This window comes from Pangasianodon hypophthalmus, chromosome 19, assembly GCF_027358585.1.
Source record: "Pangasianodon hypophthalmus isolate fPanHyp1 chromosome 19, fPanHyp1.pri, whole genome shotgun sequence".
Lineage (NCBI taxonomy): Eukaryota > Metazoa > Chordata > Actinopteri > Siluriformes > Pangasiidae > Pangasianodon > Pangasianodon hypophthalmus.
In genome coordinates, this window is record NC_069728.1 from 10,986,006 (window position 1) to 11,005,273 (window position 19,268).

The 19,268-nt window shown below is 37.9% G+C and overlaps 1 protein-coding gene across 1 annotated transcript; it reads right to left on the reverse strand.

Moving 5' to 3' along the window:
- Positions 1–7,474: 7,474 nt before the first annotated feature.
- On the reverse strand, positions 7,475–18,266 carry taf1b (TATA box binding protein (Tbp)-associated factor, RNA polymerase I, B). Its single transcript, XM_026923821.3, has 15 exons — positions 18,109–18,266; positions 17,824–17,922; positions 15,745–15,835; positions 15,504–15,601; positions 15,331–15,423; positions 14,164–14,263; positions 13,919–14,087; positions 12,590–12,689; positions 12,349–12,496; positions 12,071–12,248; positions 11,533–11,606; positions 11,256–11,346; positions 11,086–11,156; positions 9,384–9,612; positions 7,475–8,348 (listed from the first exon to the last, which is right to left on the reverse strand). Exons 1-15 carry the CDS (start codon positions 18,124–18,126, stop codon positions 8,186–8,188), a joined length of 1,722 nt encoding a protein of 573 aa, XP_026779622.3. The 5' UTR covers positions 18,127–18,266; the 3' UTR covers positions 7,475–8,185.
- Positions 18,267–19,268: the final 1,002 nt, after the last annotated feature.

A 19,268-nucleotide genomic window follows, 5' to 3' on the forward strand; every position in this document is an offset into this window, starting at 1 on the left:
TGCCAACCATAGTTTACACAAAGGTGAATAGGCGAGGAGTCCTGTGGAATTTTGTGGCAAGAGCAGTTCTGGTTTCACCAACCAACCCCCACTTCCTGCAGAAGAAGAGAAAAAGAGCGAAGAAAAAGAAAACATACTATGATGGTTAATAACACTTACAGCACTCTATGAAACTAATAAACTAATATTCAATTAATTCATATTAAGTTAATTAATTAAACTTTTTGAATAAATTCTAGTTATTGAAAATGGCATATAAAACATTTTTACTAGGGCACATGGAGTCATCTTGATAAAAATGAACAGACAATTATATTTTAGCAAACAGTTATGTAAATTGAACTCTTCTCTGAAGTGTGTCTTCATGGTGAAATTTATTCTTTTAAAAATTATCCTATTCATATGCAGCATCTAACATTAAAAGATTCCTTTAGTTTTCACAGTCCCACATCATCACAGGTCCTCCACCACACTTAACAGTGGGGATTAGGTTCTTTTCTGTATGACCATTCTTCATTTTACTCCAACCCAACTTGAATGTTTCCAAACAGCTGTCTTGTTGTCATCTGACCATAAACTCCAGGTTTGGTCAAAGTGTGCTAGTGTCTCACAAACTCCCAGCACTTGTTAGTGGTTAGGTGAAAGAAATAGTCTCTCTTGGTACGTCTTCCAAATAATGTTTTGGTATGGAGATGGTGTTTAATTGTAGATTTGGAGAGCCCACAATGCTACCATCTTCCACATGTTTATGATTAACTCAGGGAACGTGACCTCTATGTCACACCATATTTATACCCCAGTGAAACAGGAAGCCATGGATACCCACTTAGACTTCCTAAACACTCATGTGAACAAGAAGTAAAATATAAATTGGAACATGCTTCAGTTACATTTTGTTCAGAGGAATTTCTAGGGGTGCCAATAATTGTGACATTCTAAAAATATATATTTATTCTCATATTTTCAGTGTGAGATTAAGATAATTAATTACAAGAACTTTTTTTTTTCCATAATATATTTACTCGTCTCTACCAAGGATGCCAATAATTCTGGAACTGTGTGTTGATTTTAATCATAAACCTACTTAAACAGTTATCATACCTCATAATCACCTATAATCATTCATCTTTTTCTCTGTATTAGGCTATTATATGGGTGTTTTTTCCCTTCCGTTTCCTCCCCAATTTGGTCTGCCAGTTCCCACCCACCAGCCAGCTCTCCCCTGTCATATGATAGCTACTAACCAGGGGGGGTGAAAGCTAACATGTGCTTCCTCCAGCCAACTTTTTGAATCTGCTGCTCATGCTGGGCAGCATAACACACTTGGAGGAAAGTGCTATCCACCCTCTTCCACATAAATAAGCTCAAAGAATCCCACAATTGGCTAGTGTCGCTGTGATTGACAGGGAGAAAGAGAGAGTATTTTATCCTTCCCACCCGGCCAAGTTTGCTCCATTGGCTCCCTGTGCCATCATTGCGAATGAGCTCGCAATCTGGCGACAAATGGGTGGGGTATTCTATGCTTATCTGATAAAAGAAACCTGAGACAACAGGAAATATGAGTATTTAGGAAGCTACAATGTCCACTGCTTCACAGCTTCCGCTCAAACAAAAATGCAATTTATACATTCTCAAGCCAAAAATATACACTTCTTTGTACACACTTTGTACACAGATTAAAGAATCGCTAAAGTTTGATATTGGCACTGCAATTCATGTTGCACTTATGTAAAGAGGAACGTCTTATGGTACATTCATTACCTTCTCATTTTTATTACCTACACATACTGTATAGCAAACCTAGATAGGGATAATTTAAGTAGGAACTGCTGTTGAAACTAAACTATAGGCATTTAACAGTAAGTACTCTGTTCTTTTTGACTACAATATAGAAGGGTGTAGGTTGTGTACACCACCTGCTGTGACGAACAGAACTCCAGTCAATTAAGGTTAAACAGCATGCTGAGATCACGGTGGGGGAAGCTCTCCCTGCACTCTAAAGACTGAAGAATTTTTGATTCATTGCCATCCGCCTTTAAAGCAGCAGGATGAAGCTGCTGCTCTAAAATAGCTCTGACTGTCTGGGTGCAACCGAGCCAACCACCAACCAGCCTGCACAGTTTCAGGGAAGCAGAACAGTCTGACACATGTCAGAGGGAACACTGTGTATGAAAGTCATGCCACGGAAGTTAAACCCACTCCAGGGGGTAATGGAGATGTGTTAGTGGGTTAGTTTGTGTTTGTGTGCTGTGTTGTTGGGGGCAGGGCTGCTCAAGCAGGAAGCATGTGGATGGTGTTTACATGCACGAGCAGTCAGCTGGTGTGTGCAGGGAACAGCGCCAGAAGAACCACCCACAGCAGCACAGAGGCTGCCTGTCCTCACACACCCGCTCCCTCCCTCCCTCCCTCCTTCCCTCCCTCCCTCTTCATGCACCTCTTGTGGGCTCGTCCTTTTAGCTCTTTTAGCCGCAGCACAGTCGGATCACTGTTCAGCTCTTCAGGACAAGCTCTTCTGTCCCACTGCAGCAGGAAACACACAAGAGTCGCAGATAATGAATGACATTAACAATAATTATATCTTACTGAAATAACAAATTATTGTTATTATAAATAGATAAACAGATAAACAAACAAACAAACAAATAGAAGATGAAGACGACGACTAATAATAAACCTTATTAAAAATTATGGTATTATGTATTAAAAATTAAAATCGACTGCTTTAAAAATATAAATAATAATTTAAAAAATGACAGATAAATAAAATAGATAGTGAAAATAGAAATATAAGGAATGATGAAGTATTTAGTTAATCACAGTTAACAAAAAAGGAATTTCATTAGGAAGGAAAGCGAACAATAAAATGTATTTTAACTGTACTTCAACTGAATACTAAAATTTAAATATTTGTTTTCAAATGTCTATTGAGTTCAATGGTTTAAAAGCCTAATAATAAAGAGTTCTTTTTTAAAAGAGGGTATTTCTACAAGATATTCTTACACAATTCCAATACACCTATTGTGAGGCAATGCTAGACAATTTAGAGCTTAAGCACAAGTAAAAGAATTTGTTTAATCTGTCCTGGGAGATATATGTAACCATTGCAGTTCTTCAAAGCAGGAGTAACATGCCTTTTTTCGAAACAGGAGTGACATGCTGCTGTGTTTTGTACAAGTTGTAGTTAAGGGTGTGTTTTCTTCTTCTAGAGCCAATGAGCAGAATATTACAATAATCAGTTCTGCTTGTAAAAAAAAATCCATGGATATGCTTTTTTTGCCTCAAGATAGAAAATTTCTTTACTAAATATTACACAATTGTTTCTTTAAAACAGAAACCATTATAGTGACATTATCCAAATTAGGAATTTAAAATTACACCCATGTTTTGTACTTCAGAATTGAAAAATTAAGCAGTAAATAATAGTTAGATTTTGTTGTATTTATGTTGCAGTTTTCAATAACCAAAAATGCTTAAGAACACATTAGGAAAGTTAAATTAAGTGACAAAAAGACAACATTAGGAACATTAAATTAAATAACAAGAAGAGAAGAAAAGAAAGGAAGGAGATGAAAAAAAATGGGACTTAAGTTGAGATTTATAGATAGATAATCTATCAGAAACCATACTCTATTTACGATATACTGCATTAGTTAAGGAATTTTGCCATTTTATAACCATGTCTGAAAGCATGATGTAGAAAATCCAGTGCATTTTCTGAAATCCCACAATGCCTTCCAATAGGTTAGTGTCCAAACCATGTATCTCATGTATCATGGGTCCACGTTTCATTTGTTACAGAAGTGGAAATCACAATCCAACATGATCAAAGTTGTTATATTTATTACTGAGTCCTCATAATAGAATGGATTTAATACAAATCACAATAACTTAAAAACAAGAAGTCCTGTAAATAATGTCACTTGGGCCTAAAGTGTTCTGTCAGTGGAAATTTCAGGAATAAAAAGCTCTATGGCTCCAATAAATAGACAAAATGTTACTTAAGTAACTTTTTTAAATAATGAGCCTGACATTTAACATAGTTGAATAAATCTGTACTGAGGAGTCCAGTAGAATTAACTTTACAGTTAAATTGGTCCCCGGCTGCAAAACGCGTGAGAACTCCTGGCCTAGAAGATGCAGAAGGCATACAGGGATGGAATAGTGAGCAGGGGGCTATTTCATCTCCCAAGGAGTGACTTTGTGGAACTGTCTAACTATGAGAGTGTTCCAGAGTCAAGGTGATGCCAAAGAAAAGACTGCAGATGCTATGAAGGATAGATGCAAGCAAGACATAAGGGGAAGTTCAAAGAGTGCAGAGGGATTGGTAGGGAATGTGAAGGTCACAAAGATGGAAACAACCCTTAAGACCCTTAAGGGCTCTATAAACAAGAAGGAAAACTCTGAACTGAATATGTTCTTTCATGGGAAGCCAGTTAAGATTTTGGAGTACAGATATAATATGAGCTCAGAGCCAGGTGTTGGTAAGAAGCCGAGCAGCTCTGGACAATCAGAAGCTTCTGGAGGGATCTGGAGCCGATATCTATTAGAAGGGAACTGCTAACTGTCCTGATAACAGCGTTCAACACCAGTGTGAAGAGTGTACACAGCCATCATAATGGAAAGCATAGCAAGTATGGTGCCACTTCTACAGATATTTGATGAGTAGGTAATTAAGCTCAAGTACAGAAACACACCTGATACTGCACTACAGGCATGGATTTTGAGCTCGTGATGCCTACATGAAACTGTTTGGATCTTCCAATGCTACAGTCTCATTTATCCTTTAGGTCAGGGTTCTCAGCTTCAGTACCAGGGACACACTGCCCTGCACAGGTTCAGGTTTTTCCTCCTCTAACACATTTGATATACCGCACAAAGGGTTCGATCATTAGCTAATGAGTGGGATCAGGTTTTTTGGAGGAGGGAAAAAGTGAAACTGAGCAGGGCAGGACTGGAGTTAAGAAGAGATCCTAACACTCCTTTCTGTTTTAGTACATGTAACACACAGTGAGCACAGAGCACAAGACCCGTTCAAAAGTCTTTATAATGGAAAGTAATTTATAATGGAAGTCTGAAGGCAGTTGCCAATGTGATTATGATAAATTATGAGAAAGATGTAAGAGAATGTGTTCATGAATTTACAGTCAAATATATTTTTGTAAATTACTCTAAATCTGTGTAATTTTTCCTTTTCTGAGGAACTACACTTTGCAGTTAGCTTACTGATGTCATTGTGTGGGTCTGATGACCTGTACTTTGTGATATGTGCATTATCATACATGGATACCTCAAAACCTGTAGGAAATGGTAGGTAACTGCATTTTATTTACTGTGTTGCTCCAGTGTTAGATAAGATGGATAAAATGACATAAACCCCATCTTTCATAAGACATCTTCTCATGTCTGCTTTAAGAACTTTATTGTTATTGTTACATAGTTGTGCATGTAAAAAAAAATTATTGATGGAATTCAATAACTGCCCTGAAGCTTCCATTATGATACTTGAAAATAAATACTGGAATATTGCTTTAACTCTTTGCCAAGCGAAACACTGGGTGTGTTATACACAGAAATACTGAGTGACTGCGTACCGTGAGGTACTGAGTGTTCTCTCAGCCTGCTCCCCCTCCTCCATGTGGGTGGATGTGTGCAGACAGACAGACAGGAGACCCCTCACCCTCCTCAGCCTAAAATAAAAAGACAAAGATCTCAGGGAACAAAGAAAAAAAAATCATGTCCTTTTAAAGCAAGCAGAATTGAAATCTAGAAAATACATGAAAGCATAATTTTGTATGAAAGACATTCTGCTTCATGTCTGAACTTTAGTAATATTTTACTCTTAGATATTTTATGATGGATAATGGCTTCAGATTGAAAAGCAACAGGACAAAAGAATTTTTACAGCTCTTAAATTAGGTGGCTGTCTCCCCCTAATGGCCAATTGTAGTAACTACAGGCAGAGCTAGGGTTTGTTAGGTCAGATGTCTCTGAGAGCTGGGCCATACAATCTTATCTGGAAAAGGCTGGTGTGGCTGCAGGTTTTTATTCAAGCCAAATAGGAAATATGTACACTCACTGGTCAGTTTATTAGGACACACCCTTTGCTCTCAGAAGCAGTTCAATTCTTTGTGGCATGGATTCTGCAAGGTGTTGGAAACACTCCCTTGGGATTCAGGTCCATAATGACATGGTTGTATCACATAATTGCTGCAGAAATTCATGCTGTGAATCTCCTGTACTACCACATCCCAGAGGTGCTCTGTTGGATTCATTGAACTCATTATGTTCATGGAACCAGCTTGAGATGACCTGTACTTTGTGATATGCGCATTATCATACTGGAAGTAGCCATTATAAGATGGGTAAATTGTGGCCATAAAGGGATGCACATGGTCAGCAACAATAATGTAGGCTGTGGGATTCAAATGATGCTTGGTTGGTATTAAGGAGCCCAAAGTGTGCCAAGAAAACATTTCCCACACCATTACACCACCTCCACCAGCCTGGACTGTTGACACATGCCATGAAGAATTTAAAGCAGTTAAATCAGTTTTGGAAACCATCAAAAAGAGATAATGAAAGCTTATTGGTGCAAATACATTTTCATGGTGGAGTTTTTAAACTGGGCTCCATATTACATGATTGTTTTCAATTATTGTGAAAAAATCGAGCACTAGATCATACCTCCACCTTAATATGTTGGGTTTAGCTGACCATGATTGACCTGCTGGATGAAGACCAGACTATGAATCAGTGGGTATCTTTGGTTTACACACTGCAATGCAGAGCCAACCGGCTGCTCCTGTGAGAACCACATACTGTTCTGAATGCCAAAACTAATTTCTGACACCATACCAAATTATAAGAATGGTACATGTCTGGACTTTTCTGGAAGTTACTTTTTTCCCCCCATAAGAAAGTAAACCTGTTCTACAGTAGAGGTGATGAGGTATCTATGGTCAGTACACTTTTGTACCCAAAACTCAACACTAAGGTTCTGGTTTACTTTAAGCTTTCCTCCATTTCCTGCTTGCCTCTATTTTCACACAATAAAGCATAAAACACAGGGGAAAAAATTACCCCATTATGAGAATGATCATCTATCCAGATTGTAATCAGTTTAAAATAGTCAGCAGACTACAAATTTTACCAACACATCACATATATACATCTAGAAGATAAGTTTAATTTACAGTCCTCAGGGCTTAAAGCCCCCCTTGAGAAACAGCTTCTTGAAGGACAGTAAAAATTGTTAATAGCACAAAAAGAATGTGGTATCTTGACTATCTCTAATAAATTAAATATATTAGATTCTGGTGCATTCATAAAATGTATTATTCACATATATTATTTACACATTGCCAACTAAATCTGTCACAGATGCTAACTTTATGGCAGAGATCACCTTAACCAACTTTCTGCTCATTACAAACTAGTGTAACAATTCACAGATTTGAATCAGTGCACAGATATATTTGCTTTTGCACTAGTTTCTTTATTTCATATTTTGTTTCCATTTATATTTTTCAGTTTTCTCTCTATATCTCCTCTTCTGCAGCAAACAGTTTCAACAGCAAAGGTAGCATCAGCTTGAGGGAAGGGAAAGAGTTTTTGTTGCAATTATAATTTACCTTGCAGGCAGCAGAGAGCTCTAAATAATACAAACTGCCCTTTTAAAAGTAACTTTTGTACACTGGCTCATTTTAGAGGTAAGCGCTATACCCCTTAACAGAGATTGAACTGTATCATTCCAGGACCCTGAGAGGTGAAGTTTGTACTTGACTGTGAAATAAACGGTTTATAATCATTCACATAAACTTTAAGAAAGCAGGATCCATTTATAATGGTCAGTGTATCTTCCACGCTCCTATACACCAAAAGAAAAAAAAAACATATACAATTTAAAATGTGCTTTAGATTTTAGAAATCAGTGTGGAAATACACAAATATTCCATTTCAACCACTCTTCCACTTATTGAAAGAAAAAAAAAAGAAATGGCTTTATGAAACTGTACAGTATAAAAACACAGACAACTGTGTCAGACTGTAAACCTTACAAAGGTCGCATCACACACTTCTGTTCTAATGAGTAACAGCAGGCAGTGTCTGTTCACACACAAGAAGAAAACGCCGCAATCCTTCAGTCACACAGTGTCCATCTTCATTCACTGAGGGTTTCTGGTTTTTATTTGTGACCCAGCTTTGTCAGTAGGCGTTGCTCCACCTGGACGACTGCACTGTGCAACTGCGCGTCTTCAACTCCCAGCATGAAAGAGAAGAGTCCCAGCAACCACACATACATCCTGGGCAAAGTAGGCTCCAGCTCCCTGAAATGGTCTCCACACACACTGCACAGACACAAAGACATTATTGAAATGATGATATTCACATGTGCCCAAATGCCAAAACCATTTGTTAGCTTATTTATTCAACTGAACAATGCTGTTCATATACAATTACGGTTGGTCCTAAAACTGTACTGCTTTGTAGCCTGTGATAACTATAGCCTTCTGCCCCTAGCAAAATCGTTCAGGTTCAGGTCCAGGTCAAGGCGTGAGTAACCAAATCAATAGGCAGGGTGTGAATTTACTGTCATGAATATAATACAACCACAACATCTCTAACCATTAGGATTGTGAAACAACGATTATTACATTACCGTTTAACTTGGTAGAGCTAAATGAACAAACAAGACATTATCATTGCCATAGAAACCCATCCTTTGAAATCACTAAGACTTCTGCTGTAGCTCATTTACTGGGTGGACAACATGAAAATGTTCTCACTAGTGCAGGCTCATTCTTCCGCGGGGGGACTTTTAGTCATTACAGTAATAAATGAAATTCCAGACAGACTCATGAACAGACTTTTCTCCAAAAAAGAGAAAAGTGGGTGGAAAAAGTCTAATCGATCGTGTAAAACATGCTCTCTGCTTAATGCACCAGTGATGAGGACCTCTAACCAAACAGAGTTAATAATATCAACAGCACAGCACGTTACTATTAACAGATTTCTGATATCACGAATAGAGGCAACAGGTAGGAAGAATTTAAAACCTTTTTAAGGTGTATAGATGTTTTATAAATCACAGGAATGTGTAGGAAACAATTGCACATCCATACTTATGTTTTTTTTTTTTTTTACGTCTTTAGAAATGAGGCCCTATGCTTTGGCATAAATAGTGCCTGCGGTCTCAAACAGAACCACGTGTTAGTTAGCATCAATTAGTATCAGTTTTGACAGAAGTCAACACAACACAGACCACTTTCTCAAAACTATTCACAAATCCCCTTCCCTAGAACACCAGGTGTCAAAGAGTTAAGAGCAGTCAATGATTTTTCTAAATATAATTTTTCTTAAACAATTCAATTTGTGTGTAGTACCCTGGATGGCACTTCCTCAAGTCAGTGTGCCAATATTTACGGTTGTCAAGGTGCCAGATTTTTTGCCTTTTAATCATCAGATAGTCCAGGCACTTGTGGCGGAGACTGGGTCCATCAGCTCCATCCTCGTCTCCCCAAAGGAAGAGGAAGGTGGATGGGGACGAAACCTGCTGCTCTGGAGCTGAGCCAGAAAGAGCTTGGAAACTGCTTTGCAGCTGCTCAACCACACCTGAGAGAGAGAGAGATTATAATTGATTAACAATTGATTATAATAAAAGAACTGGTGTGCGAAAATAACTCATTTTTAAACAGATGTATAAATAATGTTGCAAGGTGATTTGCTCGTAAGGCTGATATTTTTTAAAATAGTCTATATAATCATTCACAGATCAACGGCAGGCCTACCCCAGATTCAGAACACGTTTGGTCACATACACTCACTGAGCACTTTATTAGTAACACTATACTAATACTGGGTAGGTCCTCCCTTTGCTCTCAGAACAGTCTCAATTCTTCAACCATGTTGGGTTCCACTTCTGTCAGCCAAGAACATAAAGCTGAGGCTGCAGTGGGCACAGGCTCACCAAAACTGGACAGTTGAAGACTGGAAAAACGTAGCCTGATCTGAAGAATCTTGATTTCTGCTGAGGCACACAGATGGTAGGGTCAGAATTTGGCACCAACAGCATGAATCCATGGACCCAAACTGCCTTGTGTCAACAGTCCAGGCTGGTGGAGGTGGTGTAATGGTGTGGGGAATGTTTTCTTGCAACACTTTGGGCTCCTTAATACCAATTAATCAACGCATAAATGCCACAGCCTATTTGAGTATTGTTGCTGATCACGTGCATCCATTCATGGCCATAATTTATCCATCTTCTCATGTCTACTTAAGTCACAAAGCAAAAGTTATCTCAAACTGGTGAAATGTGACAACATGAACATGAGCTCAGTGTTGTTCAGTGGCCTTCCCAATCACTGGATCTGAATCCAGTAGAACACTTTGGGATGTGGTACAACGGGAGACTCGCAGCATCAAAGTGCACTGGAAAAATGTGCAAGAATTGTGTGATGTAATCATGTCAACATGGACCAGAATCTCAAAGAAATGTTTCCAACATCTTGTGGAATCCATGCCATGAACAATTGGTGCTGTTTTGAGAGCAAAGGGAGGCCCAAACCAGTATGAGTATAGTGTTCCTAATAAAGTGTTTCGTGAGTGTATATCTGTAGTGTGTCTGTTTGAATACACAGCTTATAGAAGGGGTGATAACCCAGTTATACTGTTTAAGACCTTAAAGGATTAGGGCTGGAAGTAAATTAGTCAGAGTACAGATGAATTTTTAAAACCATGATGGGGAACTCAATGTATACTGTATAGTCAGGGAAAAATGAAGCTGAGGACTCGCTTGACAGATTTTTCACCTGCAAACATCACACTCATAATTCATATCTTGAGTATTAAAGGATGCATGCAACCAAGACATTTCTGAAAATCATTGTGGTTGCAAACATTTCATACCGACCAGTGACCAAAGGACAGGCTGGGATTTCCCAAGGATTCCTCTGCAACCACTAATCAAACCCAGACCAAACAACAAAGAAGGCATTTGCTGGCATTTGTTCCTACTGCACCACTGCAGTACTGCATGTTTGAGGATTCTGTAAGCACAAAAGCATATGATGGAGCTTATGCACTTACGTCTCCGTTTTAGTACGACGGTTTTATGTTTCAAAGATGGAATGATGGGCTTCTTAGATTTCCACTGTTGCCTGAGGGGGTAGAGTGAAATAGGAATTGAATTCAACGTTTAAACAGCAGGTCAGACTGTATACTCAATAAACAAGGTTTTAGCAGAAGGAGCTTCTCACATGGCCTCAGCCTGCTTTTCTTTCTTCCTGGCTCGTTCCAGTGTAGGCTGTACAATCATAAACCATGTTCTCAAACTAAACATCTTTCCTCCTGCAACAGAGAGGCTGTTATGTAATATGACACAAACAGCAAAAGTTACAGTGAATCAGAAAAATAATATATCTTTACTAAGTTGAGTTTCTGCACTAATTATAAAAGGCCTGATTATTTCTTTCTAATAAAAAACATCATCTCCAATCTGTGTCCCTTTCCCAAAAAGCGATCACAATTGTCTACCTTTCTTGGTCTTTTTCTTTTTCTTGCCATGGTCCATTTCATTTCCTTTTTCATCTGCTTTCCTGGCCAACTTCCTTGAAAAATAATAGAAGAGAAACACATGTATAATGTAACAGAGTCACTTGTATCAAAACCGAGTGCAAAACCTGTACAATAGGTTTTAAAAATAAATAAGTAAATAAAAAAGGACTGCATCACTCTGACTCGAGTCAGAGACTGAAGTGTTTATTCTAGGTCAGAGATATCTAACTATGGCTTTGAAAAATATGTACTGAGGTATGAAAACTGGATAAAATTCAGCAGTCAGAGTCACAGAGCTCAAAGTTGTTGTGTAACTCTACCACTGGTACAATATGCCATCATCTAAAAAACTAAAAATGCTACCCAGATGTCTTGAACAACATCTTTTACCAAAGGTGTGCTATTATGCCAGCTGAGTTGAGAGAATATACACATATTTAACCATTACCCCTTATTGCTTCTTGACAAATATCAAAATAATACTGATGTATTCATTAGTTCCATGAAGGATGCTCACCACTCCACCTTATCGTCCAGCCTGAACAGAAGCTTCATGGTCACGACAATGAGCGCTGCAGCCTGAAGATCATAGCACAGAAGTGTAGGCTTTTTCTCAGTAGGGTCAAAGGTCAGAAAGGAGTCTTTCTCCATAGATGTTTTCTGTATTACTTTACAAACCAATGCATGAAGTTTGTCTGAAAGAAAGAGAGTCGGAGAAAGACAAAATGAACGCTAATAAAAGATTCACTGCGCTGACCCTTATTAGCTTTTCTTCACTGCTTCACGCAAACCCACCAGGAAGGTTAGCATCCATCAAATAGCGTAGACTGAGCAGAGCTGGATGAAGGAGGCAGTCCTGAGACACAGGAGGGAAAGCGGGCAGCTCTATCAGTTCCGCCAGTTCCACTGCCTCTCTGTGTACCTTATTGTAAGAGGGGATAGACTGGAGAGCACAGACATGTGTTTAGAGACACAATAAGTAACAGTCTGAATACATGCACCACTGTTATGCAATGAGTAAAGTTTGCTTGCTCACCTCAACTCTAAAGATCATGGCATCCTTGCCAAAGAATCTCATTTCTTCAGGAAAAAGAGTATGAGCATTAACATAAGGGATGTGGCCCTTAGACACCAACCTGCAAGAGAAATTCCATACTAATCTCGGCACACTTAAAAAGCATTCGAGTATGAATAATTGTGACAAAATCCATTCAGCACATATGAATCTATCGTGATCATAAATACTCATTTTAATATCATATAGAGAAGCTAATATCAGATATCCCTGAAAGAGATTTTTTTTTCAAACATAAAGCCATTTCTGAATCAGCTAATTTTCTTAAGTTCAACTTCAGAACATAATACTAAAGGCATTTTAAAAAGAATGCTCATAATGCCAACGGTAAAAGTGAAGGAATCAATTTTCTTAGTCTAACATGGCTGCAACAAAATTACCGAGGGAAAGGCTGGTTGACAAATGATTAAGGTTTTGTCAATGATAAGGACAACAAAATGGAAAATTCAGAATGAAAAGGATGTTAAAGAACAGTTTAACCCATATGATCCTAAACTAAGAATTCTGCTTATGCTTATGAGTTTGAAATATAAAAATTTTAGTCTGCACTTGTATGGTTTTTTTGGGGAAAAATGTTTGAAAAATTGAAATTGAAAAATACCACCCACATTGATGCTTTTGACACTGCAAACACATCATAAACAAACCAGACCATTTTGTTGTTTTTGTTCCTCTAGTATTTGTCACTGATACTGGATATAAGGAGTGTAACCATACTTTTGCAGCTATCGTATCGTTTTATTCAATAAAACGCTCTCGATTCAATATGTGTACTTATCGAACAATATATTCAACAGTGTCTCCTTTTCCAGTGCCTGAACTTTTTGGGATTCTCAGATCTTTTTGTGTGAATTTTTTTGGAAAGATGTTGGGGTGAACTTTATGCTGAGACCTGGCAACCCTGCACACCAGTGAAAGCTTGGCCAGAGAGCTAATGTTTATTTAACCATGTTCAATTTTGTTACATTCTTATGCACAGCTTTTGCTTCATTATATGCGATCTGAATGAATCACGCAAACACTGTGCGACCAAATTTCAATTATTGTTTTTTAATCACGTTGAATGTTTTACTCAATTCAAAATGGAACCCTAAGGCACATATTCAGACAATGCTTATTTTTGCTGTAATGTATTGAGACACCATTGTATGGTATCAAATTTGAATTTTGTGTACTGGTACACCCCTACCAGACTGGTGGGCAATTAAAATAACAACAGTGTCAAAAGTTGTTGAACGTTCTGATACTTTGTGCAGTGGGAAAAAAGACCCAAGTATTCCTCTTATTCACCTGAGCAAGTCCGACAGGGTGATGGCCTCCCGGACCCAAAGCAAAGCCAGGTGGCAGAATGCTAGTGTTCGGGGCATGCTCATCAGGTTCTTCCTTTCTTTCCGTCCAAAGTAATATTCAGCATCCATGGAGCCCGAACACACTGAAGATCTCCCATCACTGGAGTATCCTGCAAATATTGAAGTTCGTAAGCATATAGTCTACCAAGATTATCATATTGATGTAAAAAGAACCAATAAAGATACCAGAGACTTTGCTGGTTCCCTTCATCGAAGCAGTCTCAGTGTGACATGACGCATCATTGAAACAGACAGATGACTCGGCCTCACTGTTGCTGGTCAAGTCCTGAGGCGTGAACATGTGCGTGCAAGAGAGAGTGATGCGAGACAGCTTTACTTTTTAATTGGACCATCAGAGGATATATCAAATTGTTTGTTTAGCCAACAATCAGAACACTCAAAAATTGGTACCACCATTAGAGATGATCATTCTTCCATAAAATTCTTCTGTAAAATTTGCTACAATAGTTATTCATACTTTCTTCATAGGGTAATCTTGACTTTTACAATGGGAAGTTAAAGGAAAAATCCAGCCTGAACAACTTGTAAACTGATAAGTGATAGCAAACCAGATCAGATTCACCATCTCGAAATTTATTTTAGCATGTAATTCTGAGTTGCCTTTTTTGGTTTAAACCTCTTTCACTGACATGTTGGTCTAATTTAACTTTGATTAACGGTTTCCTACATTACCCAAAACGCCAAGTGACTACCTGCTAACAGTGGTGCCAGGGTGATTTAGCCCTTGCTTCATTTTTACCTAAAGAGAGTGATGCAGTAGTGCTTTAGTCCTGTCTAGCTCTATGACCTCCTCATCTATGCAAGCTTCAACTTTCCTGCTAATACTCAGTCAATGCCATCTGGCTTGTCATCAAGCTAACTAGCTGAGCAGAGTCTGTGCTGTAACTTGGTACACAAACTTTGAGTCTAACATTTCTTGTCTCCACTATTTCTGCTTTGGGTTTCTCATTAACGAAATAAAACACCACTGAAAAATGGTGACAAAAGAAGCCCTTGCTCTTTTGTTTTTAAGCCTGACTATTATCACTTGTGTTTGAGATGTTGAAAATTTTACTCCTATGAAACACCATTGCTAGTGTAACTGTGCTAGCAATGCCCAACCAATAACTGCTCACAGGAATAATGAAAATACAGCATCAAGTTACAAATTAACACTAGAATTGCTAAACCCATCAAAAATATTTCAGTATAAACATATTGAATGCGCTTCAGTGGTGGAGTTTTCCTTTAAGGCGTTAAAGGCATCTCAGGTTAAAAACCTATTGTGGAAGTTCTACCCAAGATCAACTACACATAAGTACAAACGCAAAACTCAGGTGGTTTCTAACTCACCATTAAATTTCTGATACTGTTCACTGGCCTTCTTGTGTATGCTTGTCCAGTCTTCTGCATGTATCGCTTCCAGAAAATCCATAACACATCTGCCTGTGAGATACACTTCATTTAAATGACATAGGAAATTTCTACTCTTCTGTCATCTACATTATTTGCATTGCTTTACCGACCTTAAACTGAGGGCAGACGCCCAGATCAACCAAAGCTTCGGCCTGAAGTTTTAGAATCACCTGAAAGCCTTCGCATACCATCCAGTCTCTTGCACCTTCTAAAACACAAATAAACATCCACACTGAGTGGCCATAGCCTATTCATCAAAACATCAGAAATGAATGGTTCACACTGTCACCTCGGGAATTACAGTTATATTACATCATTGTACTGGACATCTGACCCGGAGCCTGGACTAACCTCTTCCATTCCGCTTCCGTTTGCCTGATGCTAAAGAGGAGATCCTGCTGTTGAAGGGCAACGTGTTCATATCCTCAACTTCTCTCGTTCTCTGTGAATTTGGAACAAACAGAGTAATGTGGAACTCAAGAAGAAACAGACATTGCCCTAGCTGTTCTGTCTCTATGAATCGAGTTTCCAAAGTTCCCTACACAGATTTTTAGTATTTCTAGTCTTGGGGACCCCATGTTCCCATGTGACACCCAACACAGCCCATAGAGGACTTTATTAACAACCTTGTCATTTGATTTACAAGACTTCAGGGATTAACTGCAGTAATAAATGTAGTGACTAGGGCTGCTGCCTTCAATGTGGAAAAATAAGGGACAGGAGGTAAAAGGAATTTAGTGATTCCACTATGTGTCTCGGACATGGTTATCACCTGCCGTATTTCGCTTCTGGTCAGACAGACACTATGGGTGACTGGAAAGCTCTACGTCATATTGGACAGTTTGCCTTGTATCCATTGCCAGGAACAGGACTAGCCCCTTACCGTCTCCCATGCAGACCTGTACCTCAACAACTGCTTGAGGTTGACGTGCAAACTTGTGTTGGAAGACATTTTTTAAAAAGCTTGCCACTGAGTCTCCATAACCAGGGCACTGATGTGCAATCTCACACAGAGCTTTCCTGTCATTCTCCACCCTCAAAATCAGTGCTTTGAGCTTTTCCACAATTTCTTCGATTTTATTCACTATTATGTTCTCACCACTGTGAAGACCTAGTGTATGTTTGAAACAATGTGCACAAAAATACAGGATGAATCACATCTGATTCATGTGGCTGTAAAACTGCAGCATAGTACACCAAGAAACAGGATGTCAGGACGTTTTTGATAGACTACATGTACAGCACCTGTACAGACAACCATAAGATGGTCAATGTGACTGAGATCACCATTCTGATGCTTGATGTGAACTGAAGCTCACTACCTCTATCTACATGATTTTAGGCATCGTGCTGCTGACACAAGATTGGCTGATTGGATAAATGCATTATTTGTGCAGCTGGACCTACTAACAGGTCAGTGAGTGTGTGTTTGTACTAACAAACACATAAGACATACTGTAATTAGAACTTGCTACCCTTGTCAAACTTTAAGAAATATACTAGATCACATATTTGATAAAAACACTGTAAAATATATTAGAACAGCTTATTTAAAATTTCTTCTTCCACACCAAAGCGAAACACACTTCAAACTCTTAAACGAAATATATCCTTCTAATAAATTCCTAAATCTAAAATTTAATTTTGCATTGTCATTTCTATAATTGCTCTTCTGAAGATACAGAACATATTCTTTTTCGTGCAATTTCTCAAATGCCTTCTGGAGAACTTTACAGGATAAGCTGATAGAAAAAGATGTGGCTGCTGATACTTTTATTTTCATCTTATAGAATATAAAACATGGTATAACCAAAGACTACTGAGGTCTGTTCTATTTGATTAATAACAAAATTTTATATACATAAATGTAGATTTCTTAAATCCTCCCATTTACAATATTCACAAACTAACTAAAACATTTTAGTACATACAAAACTGAAAAGTCAAAAAGCATTAAAACTGTGTGATCTTCCAATATATAATTTACTGTAGAAATGGTTTTGCCCTTACTCTTACTTTTTTGTTGTTGTTGTTATTAATTTATTATTTGTTTATTCTTTATCCATCTTGGATTTGATCTGTTCTGATGTGTTGAGCCTTCCATGTCAGCTTCCTGTTGAAAACTGACTATTTATGCCATGTTGTTGTTAATCATATTTTGTATTCAACAATTCATAAATAAATAACACATTTTTAAAAAAGTGTGTGTGTTAGTGTAACTTGTAGAATTGACCCATGAGGTTTAATGAGTGCCCTCTACACAGGCACAATGTCTTATCTGCAGTCATTTCAGGTGCAACCAGCTGGCTTCAGTCTTTAACTGTGTACCTACAACAGTGTGTTACTTGATTAAAAAGGGGAGTGAGTCCAGGCACAGTGCAGGTTTAACTACAAAAGTGTTGTGTGTTTGCTAGTGATGAAAACTCTCACCTCAATCACATTATGGCAGTTTTTACAGAAGAACTGCCCTCCATCAGAAACAGCCCAACACACTGAGCCACACTGTCCACAGGCTTCACTGTAACCGTCCTAAACACACAAACACAATCAACAAAACTAGCACACGTTCAGTTTTGGAAACATTAGCTCTTCGTTTATCCGTTTATTATTGCATTTCACTTTAACTTAGCTTTAGCATTTAGCTAGCTAGTCTTTCTGTTTTGTAGCATGTTTTATATTTTCCACAAAAAGACTTTTGACATGGCTAACACGCACTGTTATCTCTTCGTCCATCTTCACAGCACTTCCATAAAGCTTCAACAAAGCCACTCATTTATCAAACACATTTCCAAGTTCATCACAACACGCAGGGAGGAAAATCCAAAATGGCGTCCTCACGCTACAGTATAACGACATTTCAAAATAAGAGCGCCAGGCTCACTCCCAAATGTAAAGTGAATTAGCTTTAAGGTAGACTCGTCAACCGTACAGTATGTATACTGAGTGAACCCCAGTTTGGTACCACTTTCAGTCCATGTATCGAAAACATATGTAGCCATTTGGGATTGAACCCCTGCAAGAATAGACGACTGCTCTAGGCCTGGGGCTGTTTGCAAAATGCCACTTCAGCCATTAAAGGTTAATAATGCAATACTTACTCCACATGTAATTACATCCTGGAACAGATGGTCCAAAAACCATGTTGGACGGATGTTTAGACTCTCTCCAAACAAAGTCAAGGACATTTCACATCCTTTCTGGATACTGACGCCACTCGTTCCTGTTGTAAATCACACATTCTGAGATTAATCCAGAATATGAATATGAATCCAACTGAATTAGAACTGCATTTAGAAAATGCATTATTTAGGTTTACTAATTATGAAAACTAAGAAAATGAATATTTTATTCATAATGTAATTATTTTATTACGTACATAGATTATTATTATTATTATTATTATTATTATTATTATTATTATTATTAATGTAATAAATATACTATACTACTACTACTACTATTAATAATAATAATAATAATAATAATAATAATAATAATAATGATTATTGCAATGCTTTCCACCAGGAAATTACAACCCAGAAGGATGAAAATTATTATTTTTTGTTACTGAGTTCTTATTATTGTTGTATTACAGGTCATTACTCCCAAACCATGTAGGCCTATAAATTAAGTCAGTTTGGTTTATACTTCTGCATTAACGCATATTTGCCTGTTTGGGTCACGATGCAGAGAGGAGTATGAAGAGTACAAGTACCAGGCACAAGATCAGCTTTTTCCCACAAACTATTTCCCTCATGAACAGTTAACTGACTTCTAGGTCCTTCTCAGTGTATTACCTCTCTGTGGTTACAATTTTTTGTGCAATATGTAAATTTGTTCTTTTACTATATTACCTGTCTATATATATATATATA